The following is a 19,389-nucleotide window of genomic DNA, read 5'->3' on the forward strand; positions in this document are numbered from 1 at the left end:
TATTAAAAACGATTCGAAATACCTATTTGATTGCAATCCGATCGATTGTTGTCGTTTGGAAACAACCTCAATAAATTCACTTTTTGGTACAAGCTGTATGAAGTCTGATATCGAAATAATATTGATCGACACTCGACCTTGTACGATAACATTATTATAATACAAATAGTAATAATTTCTAGTTTAACTTACCTAACCAATACTATTCATGTTTTTTTAATGATGTACTGCATTCGTCAATTGTTTTTACTCAGCTACCAAACAAAGCCGTTTAATAAATGGATAACTGAATCTTAACCGTTCAGTGCCCGTTGTAACAGAAATTCAACATGTTTGTGAATATAAAATACATTTAATTTGGATTGCACCTTATAGTTGTTGAAGAAATCGCTATCAACGGGCTATTTTTTAGATACAATCATTTTTTCCAAATTTATAAAAGTTTAATCTTTATGCAAATATTGTATGTTATAAAATTTGAAAAATTAACCCCATTCTACGGACTTCTTGTTGTATATCCAGATGCCAGATGGAAATTTTTTATTTACACTATAGTACACTAGTGCCCAGTGTCAAATTAGATGTTAAACACTTGAGATATTTTGTGAGATATATGAAAAGGTCGACGAGAACCCGCATTTGGCAACCCAACAACATGCCTCGAATTATATATTTATTTATTATTTTAGTGATAGACACCGTGTCATTTAGGAATAATTTATGATTTTACCAATAGCTAATTTTTTTATAAAACTTAATTATTAATTGTCTACCATAGTGACTAGCCTTACGTTGAAATTTAATATGAGATATTAATTATGCACTGTTGGTAATATCATACAATGCTACAATTCAATTTATTCCCAATGTAAATAACACAAGGTTATACAATGAAAAATAATAATATACATATTATAACAATGAATAAATATTTATACATATATATATATATGTATATATATATATTTATATATATATTATAATCGTTCACACACAAGCATAATAATGAATAATACAGTATATTAAAATATTATAATTTTATTCTAATTACCGAGTAATAACTGCTGTATGGTTATTGTTTGAACCTTACAAGTAGACTATTTTTCTTAAACTATTTTAGTAGGATTGCAGAAACACATCAGAACAAACTTGTCCTTTGTAGAGTTAAATCGTAAGTAAACAAAATTATTATTCTCTTATAACATCATATTCTCAGAACTGTGCAAATGTTTGATTAAAATGCATTTAAATACAATATTTTTATATCCTAGTCATATATATTTCTCTACTCGCCTGTTTGCAGTAACGTCAGTGGTAAACAAATTCTGTGTGTTATAATAATTATAACCGGAACTAATTACAAATAACAAAATCGAACCTACCATGGAATTTGTAAATCAAGTGGCTTTAGTTACTGGTGCAGCGTCTGGAATCGGTTATGCTTACACCAAGTACTTACTTCAAAATAATGTTAAGGTATGTATATTTATATATATATATATATATATATATATATATATATATATATTATAAAAGTAATAAAAATATACTTCTGATGGTAGGGATATAATAAATTTATCACGCCCATAAAATGAGAAATTTATGTTGTTGACAAATATAACCCATAAACTTCTTGAGTGATAATTGATTTTCTTTAGATGAAGTGGTAGGAATAAAATTTAAAAAGTTCACCCAATTCTACTACGGATTTGTTTTTATACTATTCAGGCTAAAAACTAACAAAACAATTTCAGTTTTTTTTTTAAAAAAGAAGGAAACCCCTTTTTGAAATTATTTTCAAGAAAAAAACAATTTGAGCTTAGTCGAATTATCTCATAGTTCATATGAAATATTCTTTAGTTATATTATATGTAAATGGATGGACACTTGTTCTTTATGTTGCTTTTTGTATGTGTAGTTCTAAGCCTCACTGAAACTTAAAATTAGACTGAATGTACATTTAGAGTGGACCCATAACCTAAACGATTCCCTGAACATTTTTAGACAAACTTTTAATTGGGAAAATTAAAAATTTTAACTACAATAATTATTGTTTTACAAGTTTTTTGCAATTGGATTTTAATTAATAACACAACTTTAACCTTCATAACAAAATCTCTTTTTATTTTTAGGTAGCGCTTTGTGACATAAACATCAAGCAATGCCAATCCGTTTCCAATGAATTTGCACAGATCTTCGGCCACGATAAAGTCTTAGCGTTACATTGTGACGTCACTAGCGATGTGGTATTCGAAAGTAATAATTATAACTCGTATTGTAATAATTTATTCTACACAGTTTTTTAGTTTAAACGCTAATATTTATTGAAAAATTAGGCAAAAGCTAAATAACTATTATAAATATGCGTATGCCTCAATTAAAAAAAAAAAAATAAAATAAAATAATAAACAATATTATTAAACTGTACCAAAGTTATTTTCTTCATTTCTTAAGTCACGAATAACTTATTTCGTATGTACTTTAAGTACATACTTACTTTACTTTTTTGAAGAAAAAATGTTTAATTACCACTAATTTTATTTCTACGCAATAGTGAAATTAGTAATATATGACTAATTTGTTGTTTTGCTTACTATTAGATTAAAATAATCATGATTAAAAAATTAACTTTATGAAATCACTAAAATGACAATTTTTCAAGTCAGCTTTGAACTCGAATAAAAAATGTCCAACTCTGTTCATCGAATACCAACTCTTTGGTGCGAAGCTAAGCATAGGCTATTTCTGTCCACCTAGCTAAAACGTCATAAAGATTATGATGTTGTGTAATTATTTTTCAGACGCATTCAAGTCGTGTATAGACCACTTTAAGAGATTGGACATAGTCGTCAACAATGCGGGAATATTTAACGAAACGATGGAAAAGTGGGAGTCTACAATTAACGTTAACTATGTAGGTAGCTTGAAAGCCAATGATTTGTTTAACTTATATTTAATATTTGAAAAAATCGTTTCAATCTTAACCTTTATACGGCAGACATTAAATCGTGGGCATGTCTTTTGGTCAGCAAATGTTCTGTCCCTTATCAGCTGATTCTCTAGTCCAATATATCTTATCAGCTATCCGAATTTCCACTTATGCCTATACCATGCCTACCTCATCTTCCAGAGTAATATAGAGGAGCCGTCCGACAAGTGACTGCTTCTTGCAGTGCAGCTACTTTAGAAGAAACACATTTCTGATACGGTTATTGGTAAACAATAATTGTTTTAGAACAGAATGACTATTACCCAGAAGAAAAACAGCCATTGAGATCATAAATTTCGTTACTAAAATTCTGGAAAAATGTATTGTAGTCAGAAATTTCTTCTTTGCTGCCGAAACTGATTTCACAAATTTTGAGTTAAGAAATGAAAAGTGTCACCAGAACTAAGAGAAAAATAATACTTATCTTTATACCGTCTACACTGATTAGCCCGTAGGTGTGACAAAAATAATCTCCCATAAGAACTCATGTAATTCTTAAAATGTTTCTCTGTTGGTTGTTTTGTGATATTATCTCAAATCGTGTTCATGATCTGTAATCATGCAGCTTGCCTAAATATATATTTTATACATTTATTTATTTTTTCTCTTTATTTGTAGTCAAAATGTAAAGAGGGGTCACTTGTCCGTTGTCGAACCAATGTGGTATGCAGGCGATGTAGGGAACGCAACTGCTCCTCTATACTATTACTCTATGCCAGCTGATTCTTTTATCAATATTCTCTTATCAGTCATCCATGAGTTATCGATTTCACCTTATTACTATCCCATCTCCTACCCACTTTCATTGTGTTACGTCATGCGATCAAAGGCGTCACGAAACTTTTATAAACAGACTTCAGAAGGTTCTTCAGAATTTTTTTTTTCCTTAGGGAGGTGTGGTCAGGGGCACCATGTTGGCGATTAAGTATATGGGCAAGCCGTATGGTGGCAACGGAGGAACTGTTGTGCAGACTGCGTCCATAGCTGCTTTTATTGGACATTTGTTTGTATGTCCATTATACAGATCTACAAAACGGGCCATCGTAGAATTCACCAGAGCGATCGGCGTAATATATTGCAAACACATTATATTATGTTGATGTTTGTACGCTTTAAGTGAGTTTTATGTTAAAGGACAAGAAATCATTCGAGCATTTAAACGTCAGAGTTATGGCGCTGTGTCCAGGATTCTCGCAGACGCCAATGTTGGAAAGCGATAGGTCCAGTGTGTACTTGATCGAAGAGTACAGTAAAATAGGAAAAAAAATTGAGGCCACGTTACCGGTGCAAAGGTATAAACTGTTATGCAATTAGAATTTCGTTTTTATCTTAAAAAAGTGGTCAAGTAGATCTTATGTGTTATTAGCTCTACGGGGTTTTTAGTTTTGTTTAAAGATAACGAGTCTCTTGAAACCCATTTCCATGTAATTCACCTTTTCCGCGATCAACTGCTTGGTTTTAGTTATCAATGATAAAACTTAGGAAATATTATGCATGTGAATTTTAAGTATGAAAATATTAAGTATACTGATGACATGCTGGCCATTAATACCATCAGCTAGTGTTTTGTGGTCATGGTCATTTTTTCCCTCTTCTGCTTTACCTTTAACTACGATCTTTGCACCTCCCTTCCATTGATGACATATTATCTCGTAAGTTCGTATTCTTTTGTCAGCTGTCTTTTATCAGCATCTTTAATCATCACGAACTGGACGTACGAAAACAGACAGCAGAGTAACTTCTGTAGAGTCTAACCCCTAAAGGTAAGCAACTAAAATCAGGCGTAACTCGACGCGAACATTTATTTGGATTCAGTTCTATTTGGAATTAGCGCCATTGCGACAACGGAAAGTTAGGTAAGGTTTGATTAAGTAAAGCTACATTAGTAAAGGAGGAGAGCAGAGGAGAGGAAAGGGGAGGAATAGAAATATAAGGATCAATGATATGTTATAGCTCGGTTCTAGATCTACTTTCTGACTAATCTTCAGACCTAAAATCCGAAAACTTTTCTTAAAATAGCTAAATAAAGAAAAAATGTCCACCTCTTCTAGGGCAAAGGGTTTGTGGTCTTTTTTCGGTTTGTCAACATTTATCGGTAGTATTTTATCTAAAGAATATTCCGTACAAAATTGAACTAATTCGGCTGTTAAAAAAAAGTTATTGCGTGTCGTAATTTTAAGTTAAAAATATGTAAATGTTTTGGATGTTTTTTTTGATTTTTAAAGGAGAGGGTTGAATTCTAGTTAGACTTGAGTTATTTGGTCCACAGTAAAAAAACATCATTGTAATCTCAACTATAGTCGTGGCCATATGAAGGTGCGGTTGGTGACTTCACGTTATTTTTCTGGCGGCAAATAAGATGCCGTATTTATTTTTACAAATTTTAAAATTATTTAAAATAGAACTCGTATCTCATTAAATAATTTTCTTACGAAAAAAATAATTTCAGATTTGAAATTAGAAAAAAAACTTTTTAAATTGTTATGTAACAAGATTTTTTTGGTATCTTATTTTGGCCATACATACGTCCACAGGGTGGACACTAAAAGGCCGGCATGTTTTAATATAAAATAATTCTAATGACACAATTGAACTGATAATATAATTCTTACCCAAAATGATGTGTCACGTGCCATATGTTGGTTTTGGTCACATGCCGGCCAATCAGTGGCCACTCAGTGGACGCAATTGTGGCCGAATATCAAAAAGTCATGTTATATATCAATTCAACTAGAAATGTTTTCCTAATCTCAAATCTGAAATACTTTGCTAACAGTTGTTGCTCCTTTGTGTCGTATCGTCTCACGTTGGGCGGAATCACTAACCACACATCAATTTGGCCACGACTATAATGCATGCAAGCTAAAAATATGTTATGCAGTTATAACTTTGTATTTTATTATAAAATTGACCAAATGTAATTTTTTCAGACCCGAAAGTGTAGCAAAAGGGTTAATCGAAATACTGAAACACGGCGAAACCGGCGACTGTTGGATAGTGGAAAACGATGAAAAACCGCGACCGGCTAACTTACCCGTCATACCGTACTGATGAAATTATAGATTGATAATAAATAATCATAGAATTTTTATCGATAATGCAATTTGTGTTTATATAAAACAGTTATTATTAATTTTTCAAGTATAAAACGGAGATGGTGCACTGGAAAGTATTTTAACAATAAATTATAGTATTACTAAAAAATTACTTACTTTTTATTCTTCTTAGCTCTATCAATTTATGTTAACTTTATAAAAAACAGATAAACAACTTTATTCACTTTAAATATGTGTTTATGTTCACGGTTACTTTCATCCTCTCCTCTTCTTCTCTTTTCCTTTCCATCTTCTCATCATTCTTCTCCACCTCTTAATTTCCTTGTTCCTTTCTCTCGTTTACCATTTCTGTCCCTACTATTCTCTTCGCCATCGAATTCATGATGTCTCAAGTTCAGGTAAGGCTTAACCTCAATGTAACCAAACCGTACTTGTGTTATACAAATCTAAACTAATCCTACCATAAGCGTGACGCTAATTTTCGACAAACCCCCAACCATGAGACATATCACTCATGTCCATAGATTGATAAGTTTTAGGTCTTCACCACCACCGGCTAGTGTTCAGGTTTATGGTGATGTTCATTTTTCTCCGCTCCCTCCATTACAATATTCTCCACCACCCTTCATCTAAATGTTCTTGCATACCCTTTCTTCACTCTATCTACAAAGTTACAAAAATTTGCGACCGGCTAACTTACCCGACATACCGTACTGATGAAATTATAGATTGATGATAAATAATCATAGAATTTTTATCGATAATGCAATTTGAGTTTATATAAAACAGTTTTTTTATTATTAATTGTTTAAGTATAAAACGTAAATGATGCACTCCCAAATAATTTAACAATAAATTATAATATTACTAAAAATGGTGGAATTCTGCATTTTTTAGCGAAATTTAAAAAATGACTTTTTTTTTTAAGCGCCATATCTCGGTAATGAGTTAACATACAAACATGTTTGAATAGTCATGTAATATTGTATTCTCTTCACAGATAAATGCGATTTGAGTAAGTTTCAGAACAAAAAAATACCTAGAAAAGCCAGTACAGTGGCGAGGGGGTCATAGTGTCAACAAAGCTTATTGAAGGGGCAGGGGAAAATCACAAGTCTATAAGAATTATAAGGAATTAAAAAATATGTAAATTAATTGTCAGCGTTATTAAACAACATTTTACAAAATTTTTTTTTTTATTGAGGCTTCTACAGTTTTTTTTTTTAATGTTAATTTTTTACCTGGCTGACGTGCGTGCATACAAAAATGATACAAGTGAACGTGTCAAATACTAATTATTTATTATGTTTTATGCAGTTTTCTACTAAAAACATTTAAATAAGAACAAAATTGTTTATAATTTGTTATCATATCTCAAATGCTTCCAATTTATTTGTGATGTCATCGTTCAGAATCACTACTCCATACATACAGCAGCATAGAGATCGCATATAATATTGTAAGTCTCATATTTGTTTCAAGAGAGAGATTGTGACTGGATGGTTGCGCTAATTTTTGTTAAATGTTGTTCTCACTTATATAATGCGATACTTTATTTTTATATGATTAGATAATATTAATTTAATAATCCGTAGGTCAAGACCTATTAACGTAAACCACAAAGTTATTTATTAAAAAAAACAGAATAATATCATAAGTACTGTGCAACTATAAAGTATAGACTATGAAATGCATAATTATTAATTATTGACATTCGACAATCTACAGACTACAATATCTTTATTAATTTAGTGTGTTTTGTTTCATAGTATTAAACAAAATAATGATAATAAGTATAAAATACTCAACCGCAAATAACCACATCTTTTGTATTATCTAATAGTGATAACTGATAAGTATGAAATGGTCAACCGAAAATAATAATTAGGTAGGTATATAATTTCATTATTATTGGGGCGACATGCATCCGCCACGTCATTATCTATAATAACTTTATTGAGTGGGAACAATGACTAGGGGAACTTATGACGGAATGTCCAGTGGATGAAAAATTGATTCTATAAATTTTCCAACAGTGATTATGATACCTCAAAATAATACCTACATAAAAGTGTTTGCGAGCAGCATTGACGCGTGCTCTCCATTCCCCCCCTGCCTATATATTCAAACGAATGTAGCTATGTAACTACACATCCAAAATAAAAAATTTAAGTGCACATACTTAAATATAATATAGCACTTGATAATTTTAACAAAAAAAATATATGTTGCTATCGAAATAACTAATTTGGGAGTTGGGTAAGAATATAAAAATTTGTGGAAAATTGAGATTACATTATATAAAAACTGTATAAAAAAAAAATCCATTATTTAATAATAAACCCAGCGAAATATTGACTGGCCCATGATAAAAAAATCACCCTGTATTACAATAAACCTTAAAGCGCGTCAACAACACACTGTAGGCAATATTTTTTTTGCGTCTAATTTACCTATAATTCGTATCGGTATGAAATAGCATATAAGCAATAATAGTACACATAAGAATACTTAATAATGGTCTATGTATCTAGATTTTTCGGACTCTTAAGTGCGCTAGTAAAGAAAAGACATTGATGTATTGTGTGTAAAAACACAATTATTTTTCACTGCTTTTAGTGTCTTTTTTTATTTGTCGTACCGATGCGAACAACAAATGAGTAATAGCCCACAGAAAAATACTTCTTTAAACCAATACACAACCACGCCGAAAATTTCACAAATCTAGAATTTAGCACACGATAACGTGTTGAAAAATAATATAAAATCATAATGCTTTTCAATTTAAAAATGTTTATTCTGGTTGCCGTATAGAGTAAAACGTTTTATGTTCTTGATAGTTAGATGGTTACACTATCAATTTTTAATTATCGACACAAATAAATGTATCAACAATACATAATCAACTGATTGGGCATTTTTTAAGTCGGCTTTTATTGGTTAATAAAATTATACAACTTCTATTTATAATACCCTGTGGATCTGTGACCTCTGTATCGTGCTTTGACCTTATTATGTCTTGACCCCACTGTACAGGCTTACTCGGATAAAATTACTTTCAGAGGAGAGCTTTGATGTCAGACATATTAGATCAGCTGGGGAAGTCCAAATACTACACCACTCTTGATTTGGCCCAGGGTTATCACCAGGTCCAAATGCATCCAGAACATCGAGAAAAAACCGCTTTCAGCACCGACAAAGGACATTTTGAGTTCCTCAGAGTTCCTTTTGGTCTGAAAGGCGCTCCCGCGTTATTCCAACGTCTCATGAATACCGTACTAACTGGTGATATCGGTTTAAAGGCTTTCGTCTATTTAGATGACATTATCGTGTACGCTGCTAGCGTCACTGAACACACGAGAAAACTAACGGATGTTTTCACCAGAATCCGAAAATTTAATTTAAAACTTCAACCCACGAAATGCGAATTCATGCGTAAAGAAGTTACCTATCTGGGGCATGTCATCACAGATCAAGGTGTGAAACCAGACCCTCGTAAGACCAAATGTGTTCTCGATTTTCCAGTCCCAACTAATGCAAAGCAAGTGAAATCTTTTCTTGGGTTATCTGGCTACTATCGCCGTTTTGTACCAAATTACGGACACATAGCAAAACCCCTGACGTCTCTTTTAAAACAGGATGTACCTTTTATTTGGTCCGATATATGCCAAGACTCGTTTGAGACACTTAAACGAGTACTCACCTCAGAACCTCTGCTCTAGTATCCGGATTTCACTAAGCCTTTTAATCTGACATGCGATGCGAGTGGCTTCGCTATTGGTTGTGTTTTGTCCCAAGGGCCCGTGGAAAAGGACTTGCCGATCGCTTATGCGTCTCGTACTCTTAACAAGGCTGAAACCAATTACAGCACTATTGAAAAAGAACTTTGTGCCATCGTGTGGGGAATTAAGCAATTTCGTTGCTATCTGTTTGGCCAAAAGTTCAATATCATCACAGACCATCGAAGTTTAGTCTGGTTATTTGGAATAAAGGACCCTGGTTCACGGTTAACGCGTTGGAGACTCAAGTTAGAAGAATACCAATACGAAATTTTCTACAAATCAGGTACAAGCAATACTAATGCTGATAGTCTTAGTAGAATACAGCGAGTGGTAACACGATCAGAAACTGAAGCAAACAATCGGATGTCAACTGACGTTGATGAAGAGGTACAACAGCCTAGCTACTCAAATGAACCGTCGACCTCTCATTTTGTTTCAGACATTGAAATTAATACAGAACCTCCGTCTAATCAATCATACGAAGAATTCTGTAAACTAGAATCTTCAGATATTCCGTCAACATCAAACGTCAAAGAAGTATCTGGAGATCTTTTTTCCTCTGATCCAGAATGGGCTTTAGCTCATTGCGTTTCAAGTGATTTCAAAATGACTAAAGGAATTGCACTTCAATTCAGAAGAAAATTCGGTCAAATCAAAACACTCAAGAATCAAGGAAAACAAATCGGTGAAATAGCGTTTGTGAAACAAAACTCTCGTTATATCATATATCTCATTACAAAAAATCGTTCGTTTAACAAACCACGTTACAAACATATCTACCAATCTGTACAGAACCTAAGAAAATTCTGCGTGGAGCATCAAATAACCAAGGTAGCCATGCCGCAAATCGGATGTGGGCTTGACAAACTTGACTGGACAACAGTTCATGGGATGTTGCGCCATATTTTCAGATCCTCCACAACATGTATACATGTATACGATAAAATGAAATTAACCTCAGAACAACAGCAGAAACTTATAGAGGAGCATCATAATAATCCTTTAGCAGGACATCAAGGTACTGAGAGAACATACCAGTTGCTAAAAACCAACTACTCATGGGATGGCATGAGACAACAAGTTGCAGACTATGTTCGGAAATGTCCACAGTGCCAAGTCAATAAACATTCCAACAAGTCAGCACGTGAACCCATGGTTATCACCACTACATCCAGCGAACCGTTTGAGAAAGTTTTCATGGATATAGTTGGCCCACTTCCACGCTCGCATAGTAATAATGTTTATATTATTACACTACAAGACGATTTAACAAAATTCTCTTGGGCTGTCCCCGTAGAGAACCATGAAGCCGCTACGGTTGCTCATCAGTTCGTTACTCAATTTGTCTGTCTGCATGGTTTACCTCAAAGTTTGGTCACAGATTGTGGCACCGAATTCTTAAGCAACGTTTTTTCTGAAGTTTGTAAGACGCTTAAAATCAAGAAGACATCAACCAGTCCGTATCATCCACAAAGCAACGGAGCTTTAGAACGTAGTCATAAGACTTCAGGAGAATACTTGCGAAACTTTGTTGACAAAGACCATCTCACGTGGGACACCTTAGTGCCACACGCCATGTTCATGTACAATGCAACCGTTCACAGCTCAACAGGTTTTCAACCGTACGAATTAGTTTACGGTCGAAAAATCAGTATACCTACGTCTTTTACAAAGAATCCAGAACCTCAGTATAATTATAATGATTATCAGTTCGAACTCAAACGACAAATGCAAGAAGCGCATGCTGTTGCCCGAGATCGTCTCCTTAAATCGAAAGAAAAGTCCAAACAGTCTTATGACCGAGGCGTTTCCCAACAGAACCTCAGTGTAGGCGACAAAGTTTATATGAAAGCGTCGGGAACACAAAACAAACTCAGCCCGCTTTGGCATGGACCGTATGAGGTCCTGGAACTCTTAGACAATAATGTTAATATAGCAATTAAGCGGAGGGGCAAACGTCAAATTGTACATCGAAATCTTGTTAAATTACATTACTCATAAGACGATTATTTTCTCTTTCTCTCAGGATACCAGTATACGCTGAACTTCAAGAATCATTTCCAGCCGTCCTAGCTAACAAAATATCATTTCCAAACCATACAGGAATGTATTATGAATATCAATCAAAATCCAGACTCTCAAATTTCGATTGGTCTTTAATAACATTCGTTGATCTTTCATCTTATGAATCGAAATTCCAGATGTTATCCTCATGGTATAACGAAACTACTCAAGTTTGCAGCAATTTAAAGCAAAAACTCAGTATGTCCGAATTCTCGCAAGCTCGTCAACAATTTGAACAAGCCACTTTGCCGTATCTTTTCGAAATTGAAGCAAACCATGATAGTATTTGGTTAGGATTGGGTCTAAATACCTCAGACACTCACAAAAGAGTAAGAAAAAATATTATTACAAAAGGAGCGAAAATTCTTTTTGGTAGTAATCCATTATTCAATACTGAGTCCATCTTCCAGAAAATTATCGAATTCGTTAAAACTAAAGTGGTAGATACGGACTTGACTAACAACAAAATCCGTCTGTTACAGACATCTACATCAGAGATTACTAGAAAAGCTTGCGATCTCTCTGCGCATCAGAATAAAATCGAGACTAACATCAAAATCCTCAGTAGCCAAGTCCAAAAATCTATGCAAACAGTGAACATCTTGTTAACTAAAACTACATTGATAGAACAATCACTTTTATTTACAATACTCCTGAATCAATATGCGTATGAAACTCAATCACTTATTGCAATTCTCAACTCAGCTATGCATGGCAGAATACATAGCACAGTTCTACCACCGTCCAAATTATTACGCGAACTTCGTGAAATCCAACTGACCCTTCCGACAGGTACTCAATTGCCTCTAACGCCTAGTAAACAGAACATCCCGAAATATTTCCAAATCTCGACTACAACGGTCCTAACAAAGGATAAATTCCTTCTGTTTTCACTTACTTTTCCAATAGCGACGATTGACGAATATACTCTTTATCGACCTGTTCCCTTACCACATTATGTAATTAATAATAATGCTATACTTATCTCACCTACTGCTGACTACATAGCGTTAAGCGACGATAGCGAATTCTATTTTACTTTAAACACCGCTCAGCGTGAAGCATGTCTATTTTTACAACCGTATACATTATGTAAGGGCAACCTGCCAATTAACCACAAAGCATCATCCAAATTATGTGAAATATTATTACTAAAATCTCCACAGACCATCCCTAACTCTTGTAATATTAAATACATATCTTTTGATTTTACAATTTGGAACCGGTTATCACAATCAGATTCTTGGATATATTGTACGCGATCTGAACTTGTCACCTTAAATTGTAAATATCCTTTGCGCACATTTCAATTTTATACAACAGGTATTGGTCGAATAATGATATCCCCATCATGTACTATACATACGGAAAATGCAATATTGTTACCTACCCGTAATGAATTTATCAATCAGACCTTCGATGTTATTCCAGAATCTATTTCTTTTGGTATACCACCTACAATACTGACAACCCTAAATCTTGTACAACCACAGAGCCTCAACCATGTACGCGTGTCCAATGACCTTTGTCAAATCAGTAAAGAATCTCTTAACTTAGACAACTTAGATAAGCTACCAGACGATTCTGTCTTCATTGTTACCTTAGGTCATCATATATATATTGTATATTCATGTATTTTTATACTATGTATAGCTATAATTATAGTTACAGTTAAATGTAAAAATCGGGTAATCCATGTATATGTACCGGAAATCGCGGAGCCTCAATCCGAAATCGCAGACCATCCTTTTTGAATTGTATAATTCAGGGTTCTAGTGAGACAGTAGTGACCATGTGGCCCCTATGTCTCATTTAGGGTGGGGAGTGTTACGAACCCCTGTCTTAGGCATATTATTATAATATGTTTTTTATGTATGTGTAAATAATTTCTGTTAGAATAAGAACATCAGGAATTGGTGTTGGCCACGGCCGAGTCGAATGGAATTTGCTGACTTAGGGATTTCGCCCTAGCCAGACGGCTCGGGCCGTGCCCACCACCAACGGGGAATGAGTCGTGTAACTACAGTCAGTGAATCGTGTCACACAGAGTATCTGTTTTACAGAGCATCTATGTTTCCAGAGTATCTATGTTTTTAGAACATCTTAATTAAATGTAAATTATGTATATTATCAGAAAATCTTGTTTTATTCGTGTATTTGTGTGTTACATTAAAATACAAACAGAAAATCCGCCGATACGTTGTGTAATTACTGACTTTTACCCTAATAATCGTCCTATCCCGTGGCTCAAGTTACATTTGAAAAGGCCATTGGGATTTTTATTTTTACAGTTTTTTTAAATAATTATATTTTAACAATATTGAACATAATTTAGTGTAAACAGAGCTGATTTAGATATTAGGCGTTGATTACTGGTCCAAATTATTCTAACTGCTCCACAAGTGGTTGAAATAAATTGTTGCGCATTAATTGCCCCCATACGCCACGTCGTATTGTGTAACTATATGGTGTAGTGTTATGTAATAGGATACAAATATGTTTACTGTAATCCATCTTAACCATGGTTATATACTCTGTTGGAAATTGTGTACTCCTCAATATTCCTAACATACGACACATCAATTTTAAAGCGGGATTATCCGGTACAGCTGGCGTGGGTTCATCTAAACAATTAATAAAATATTTTTCATTTTTAACTTGCTAAATTTAGCTTATTATTTACTACTTATTTTATGGTGCAGCACACAAATATCTTATTTGTTAAAATAATGACATTAAAAAAATAGAATATGAAAGATTTCCTTATTGTAAATATATTATAACTTCATAACCATTAAAAATCCATATTGATATTTACCTAAAACTCGTCGGATTATATTTTTTATAGCTGGTCCAGTACAGTCTCTTCTCGTCTGTGCAATGGTTTCTATGTCTTTAAAAAGCAACAAAAAAAATTATTAAATGACCGTATTAAGAAAGAAAAAATATTTTTATTGCTTAAATAACTATTGTACCACATTTTAAAGAATACAAATAATTGCAGTGATACAACTAATTTGTTTTACAACTAGGCATTACTCTTTCAACTCGAAGAATTTATTTTTTCTATATTTCTTAAACCACAAAAAACGTATATTTACACATTAACATTCTAGTCCATTCGTCAGTGACCTGGACAAAGAGGCAACAGGAGGCTGTGCGGCTTACCGCAAAGCAACAAAGGCATTGGAGGAAAAACAGAGAAGGAGATAATTAAAATAGTATTTGTAAATAGTTAAAACGCTCGCCTGCCCTGCTAAGAGGGAAACATGAATTTTGTGTAAAATAATTGTGAAAACAATAAAAGATGCCCACCGGGGAGAAAGCTATGCGAGAACGGTACCCTATGACTCTATTCGGGCGATTTTAACAGGGAAAAATACAAGAAAGAAAAAAAGGTTAACGAGGAGCGAAAATATTCAGTGTGTGACCTAAGAAGAAAATATCTACATCCGTGGCGTATTAAATTTTCAGGCTGTATATGTATAATTATAATTTGCTTTTCTTTTGCGAAGTTGTAAAAATTCTTTTACAAACATAATGTTCATCAACGTTTAAATTATCACCGTAAATGTAACAAGTGTCACTCTTTCTTATCCTAACATAAGTTATTTTATTAAATAATATTATTTTAATAAAATAATTATTAAACAATTATTCTTTGACACAAAAGATTTAGTTAACAAAATTAAGCAAATTTCTAATCTAAAACAAGCAACGCCATTTACGACTATAGGAAAATTCGTTATTACTTTCGGCATCATCAATTTCAGTATCACCAAGTCCTGTAACAAACACGTCAAATCACTTATAAAACCCGGTTCAGGGATAGATACGGTGGGTTAGGTTAGGTTATTTATTGTAATTATTTTATCTGATGTAATACTAAATCCCCAACAAAAACCTAACTGTAAAAAAAGGCCAAGTGCCAGACCCCACCCCCCCCCCCAAAAAAAATGTCAGCCTATCAAAGTAGTGATATCTACGTTGTGGCCAAGTCTGCTATTTCTTTAGTGTTCATACCACACTTCACTCCTACTTTCATGAGCAACACTGCTCTTTTATATGTATTGCTTAACACACAGTTTCTGAATGAGGCATAAAACAAACTTGGCCGCAATGTAGATACCATTACTTTGATTAGTTGATTTTTTCGAGAGGGGATCTGAACCTTTTTCTTTTTTTCTGAGTTCTCTTCTTCCCACCACCCTACATAACTCCTAAGTGAGTACATTTGATAAAAATGTTTCATGCTTAATTCAGAAACTGGCCATGTGTTAAGCAATATAAATAAAAGAGCAGTGTTGCTCATGAAAGTAGGAGTGAAGTGTGGTATGAACACTAAAGAAATAGCAGACTTGACTACAATGTAGATATCACTACTTTGATAGGCTGACATTTTTGGGAGGGGGTCTGGAACTTGGCCTTTGTTTACTGTTAGGTTTTTGTTGGGGATATCATTCCTTTTTGCGGGCTTCAGTATCGTGACCAAGGTTTTTTTTTTAAGTGGCATTGAATGTATATTGTAAGTCGTAGATTTTCTCTTGTGTTTACGTGTTGTTATATCAACTACGTAGATATGTACATAATGTATATATGTATATAAAACTACACTTTGTATTAAAGCTAAAATTCATACAAGTAGCCACTTGCATAATGATAAATAATTTATTAATTATTGATAAACCACGATAGTAATTAAATTAGTCATAATTAATAAAGTTTAATTTAATAAATAAATTAGTGAAGCTATAATTTATACAAGTAGCCACTATAAATCTAGTTTAGTATTAGAAACGTATAAACGAAACCTAAACGTTTAGGTGACCAATTACACTTTATAATAAACCACGTGACAAACGTAACAAGAACAAAGAACACTGCTACACTGCCATACATGTGAACACGAATTAACAAAGACACAAACTACGACCAAATGATGGCTGACTAGAGACATGGGAATCAACAGCGCTCTGTACCGGCTGCAGCGCGGCGAAGGTCATTAATCCCCACCTAGCACATAAATTTTGAGAAAATTGCAATTTTCAGATTCTACCCTTTACTTAAACTATAAGACCCACCTTTGTGCAAAATTTCACGTTTTTACCTATACTGAAAGTGTCTTATAATTTTAATGATAAGTGAGCGAATGAGTGATTATTATACAATAAATTGTATTGTACATCTTTAAATATATTCATAAGACACATTCAAATCTGTGCCCTTTAGATTCAGATGTATCAAATAACAGAGGAAGATTTGAATAAAAATACATATTTATAAATTATAAAGTATAAATTACTTGATTGGTAAGGTTAAGAAAAGTATTATAATATGTACAAAACTGAAAACTACGGATTGGATCTCCCAAACTTGAAATTTTCCATAATATTAAATAAGGGAAAATAATGATATGACTTAATTTAAATTTACCCTATCTTCCTCTATATATATTTTTTATAGCAGTCACTCTAAAATTAAGATTAACTATAGCAATTAATTATTGCCAAATAGTATTGTATAAATGTTTAAAAATGTCTAACAGCAACATTTGAAGAAAGAGTTTATATTAGAGAAAGATAGGGTGGATTTTAATGCGGAGAACATTTGAATAATGCTGATAAAACTATTTTCACTGTGCTGGAAATAACGAGAAAAAAATATTTTAAGTAATCACGCTGTTTGAAGTACTGTTTGTGTTATTAGCAGATTCTGATTTTAGACTGATTATGTGATAAATAAAAATAAAAGTGTCTTTTACGACTATAGGAAATCTCATAATTACTTTCGGTTTCATCAAATTCAGAATCACCATGTCCTGTAACACACACACATCAAATCATTATAAACTTATAAAACCCGAGTTAGGGGAGGATAGGATGAATTTTAATGCGGGTACATTTGAATAATGCTGATAAAATTATTTTCACTAGACTGAAATTTACGAGAAAAAAATATTCTAAGTAATCACGCAGTTTGAAGTATTGTTAGTTTTATCAGCGGATGCTGATTTCAGACTGATTATAAGATAAATAAAAGTGTTTTTTACGACTATAGGAAAATTCGTTATTACTTTCGGTTTCTTCAATTTCAAGATCGCCAAGTCCTGTAACACACACACATCAAATCATTATAAACTTATAAAACACGATTCAGGGGAAGATAGGATGAATTTGAATGAGGGGTACATTTGATATATGCTGATCAAATTATTTTCACTGGACTGAAATTTACGAGAAAAAAATATTTCAAGTAATCACGCAGTTTGAAGTACTGTTAGTGTTATCAGCAAATTCTGATTCTAGACTGATTATAAAATAAATAAAAATGTCATTTATAATTATCAGAAATCCCGTAATTACTTTCGGTTTCAACAATTTCAGAACCACCAAGTCCTGTAACACACATTAAATCATTATAAACTTATAAAACCCGATTTAGGGGAGGATAGGGTGAATTTGAATGCAAGATACATTTGAACAATGCTGATAAAACTATTTTCACTGGACTAAAATTTATGAGAAAAAAATATTTTAAGTAATCACTTAGTTTGAAGTATTGTTAGTGTTATCAGCAGATTCTGATTTCAGACTGATTATAAGATAAATAAAAATGTCATTTATGACTATCGGAAATCTCATAATTACTTTCGGTTTCATCAATTTCAAGATCGCCAAGTCCTGTAACACACACACATCAAATCATTATAAACTTATAAAACACGATTCAGGGGAGAATAGGATGAATTTGAATGCGAGGTACATTTGAATTATGCTGATAAAATTATTTTCACTGGACTAAAATTGATGAGAAAAAAATATTTTAAATAATAACGCAGTTTGAAGTATTGTTAGTGTTATCAGCGGATGCTTATTTCAAACTGATTATGTAATAAATAAAAATGTCATTTATGACTATCGGAAATCTAGTAGTTACTTTCTGTTTCACCAATTTCAAAATCGCCAAGTCCTGTAACACACACACATCAAATTATTATAAACTTATAAAACACGATTCAGGGGAGGATAGGATGAATTTGAATGCGGGTACATTTGAATTATGCTGATAAAACTGTTTTCACTGGGCTGAAATTTATGAGAAAAAAATATTTTAAGTAATAACGCAGTTTGAAGTATTGTTAGTGTTATCAGTGAATTCTGATTTCAAACTGATTATGAGATAAATAAAAATGCCATGTACGACTATCAGAAAAATCGTAATTACTTTTGATTTCTTCAATTTCAGTATCGCTAAGTCCTGTAACAAATACATAAAATCAATTATGTAGTTGATAAACCTTAGTATAGGGGTAGACAGTGTGGATTTTAATGCTGGGTAGAAATAATGTTGATTAAAACATTTTAATTGTACTGAAATTATCGATAAAAAACAGTCACGCTGTTTGAAGTATTGGTTTGTGTTATCAGCGGAAAAATAATAATGTCACTCATGGTGTTTTTTTTTTAATTTCGCATGAATTTGTTTACTCACAACTTCG

General features: G+C 32.8%; 2 protein-coding genes across 9 annotated transcripts in view; one reads left to right on the forward strand and one right to left on the reverse strand.

The window, feature by feature from the left end:
- Positions 1-1,073: 1,073 nt before the first annotated feature.
- On the forward strand, positions 1,074-6,138 carry LOC126841256 (15-hydroxyprostaglandin dehydrogenase [NAD(+)]-like). 2 transcript variants are annotated; one of them, XM_050577608.1, is made up of 7 exons: positions 1,074-1,171; positions 1,304-1,476; positions 2,133-2,256; positions 2,802-2,914; positions 3,880-4,056; positions 4,124-4,281; positions 5,920-6,137. In XM_050577608.1, exons 2-7 carry the CDS (start codon positions 1,384-1,386, stop codon positions 6,038-6,040), a joined length of 786 nt encoding a protein of 261 aa, XP_050433565.1. In that variant the 5' UTR covers positions 1,074-1,171; positions 1,304-1,383; the 3' UTR covers positions 6,041-6,137. The 2 variants fall into 2 exon arrangements, with proteins under 2 accessions (XP_050433565.1, XP_050433564.1); XM_050577607.1 differs by having other exon boundaries at positions 1,114-1,171; positions 1,272-1,476; positions 5,920-6,138.
- Positions 6,139-14,039: 7,901 nt separating this feature from the next.
- The window catches only part of LOC126841251 (uncharacterized), a 102,491-nt gene continuing 97,141 nt past the window's right edge, over positions 14,040-19,389 (reverse strand). For all 7 annotated transcript variants that reach the window (XM_050577594.1, XM_050577599.1, XM_050577598.1 and 4 more), the window contains exons 12-20: positions 19,116-19,148; positions 18,828-18,860; positions 18,539-18,571; positions 18,254-18,286; positions 17,965-17,997; positions 17,677-17,709; positions 15,644-15,676; positions 14,710-14,784; positions 14,040-14,515 (exon numbers count right to left, since the gene is read on the reverse strand). In XM_050577594.1, coding sequence (XP_050433551.1) covers positions 14,274-14,515; positions 14,710-14,784; positions 15,644-15,676; positions 17,677-17,709; positions 17,965-17,997; positions 18,254-18,286; positions 18,539-18,571; positions 18,828-18,860; positions 19,116-19,148 — 548 coding nt within the window. In that variant the 3' untranslated portion in view covers positions 14,040-14,273. The remainder of the gene's footprint in view (positions 14,516-14,709; positions 14,785-15,643; positions 15,677-17,676; positions 17,710-17,964; positions 17,998-18,253; positions 18,287-18,538; positions 18,572-18,827; positions 18,861-19,115; positions 19,149-19,389) is intronic.

The sequence above is a fragment of the Adelges cooleyi genome, unplaced genomic scaffold (genome assembly GCF_023614345.1).
Source record: "Adelges cooleyi isolate 19-005CV unplaced genomic scaffold, UGA_ACOO_1.1 ACOO_flye_CR_arks_rails_tigmint_CR_PRNA_38, whole genome shotgun sequence".
Taxonomy (NCBI): Eukaryota; Metazoa; Arthropoda; class Insecta; order Hemiptera; family Adelgidae; genus Adelges; species Adelges cooleyi.

Bases quoted from the DNA above. Each gene is read 5' to 3' on its own strand.
- LOC126841256 (XM_050577608.1), top strand. From the start codon at position 1,384: ATGGAATTTGTAAATCAAGTGGCTTTAGTTACTGGTGCAGCGTCTGGA. The intron at 2,257-2,801 runs GTAATAATTATA...ATTATTTTTCAG, and splicing joins TAGCGATGTGGTATTCGAAA to ACGCATTCAAGTCGTGTATA. The intron at 4,282-5,919 runs GTATAAACTGTT...TAATTTTTTCAG, and splicing joins GCCACGTTACCGGTGCAAAG to ACCCGAAAGTGTAGCAAAAG.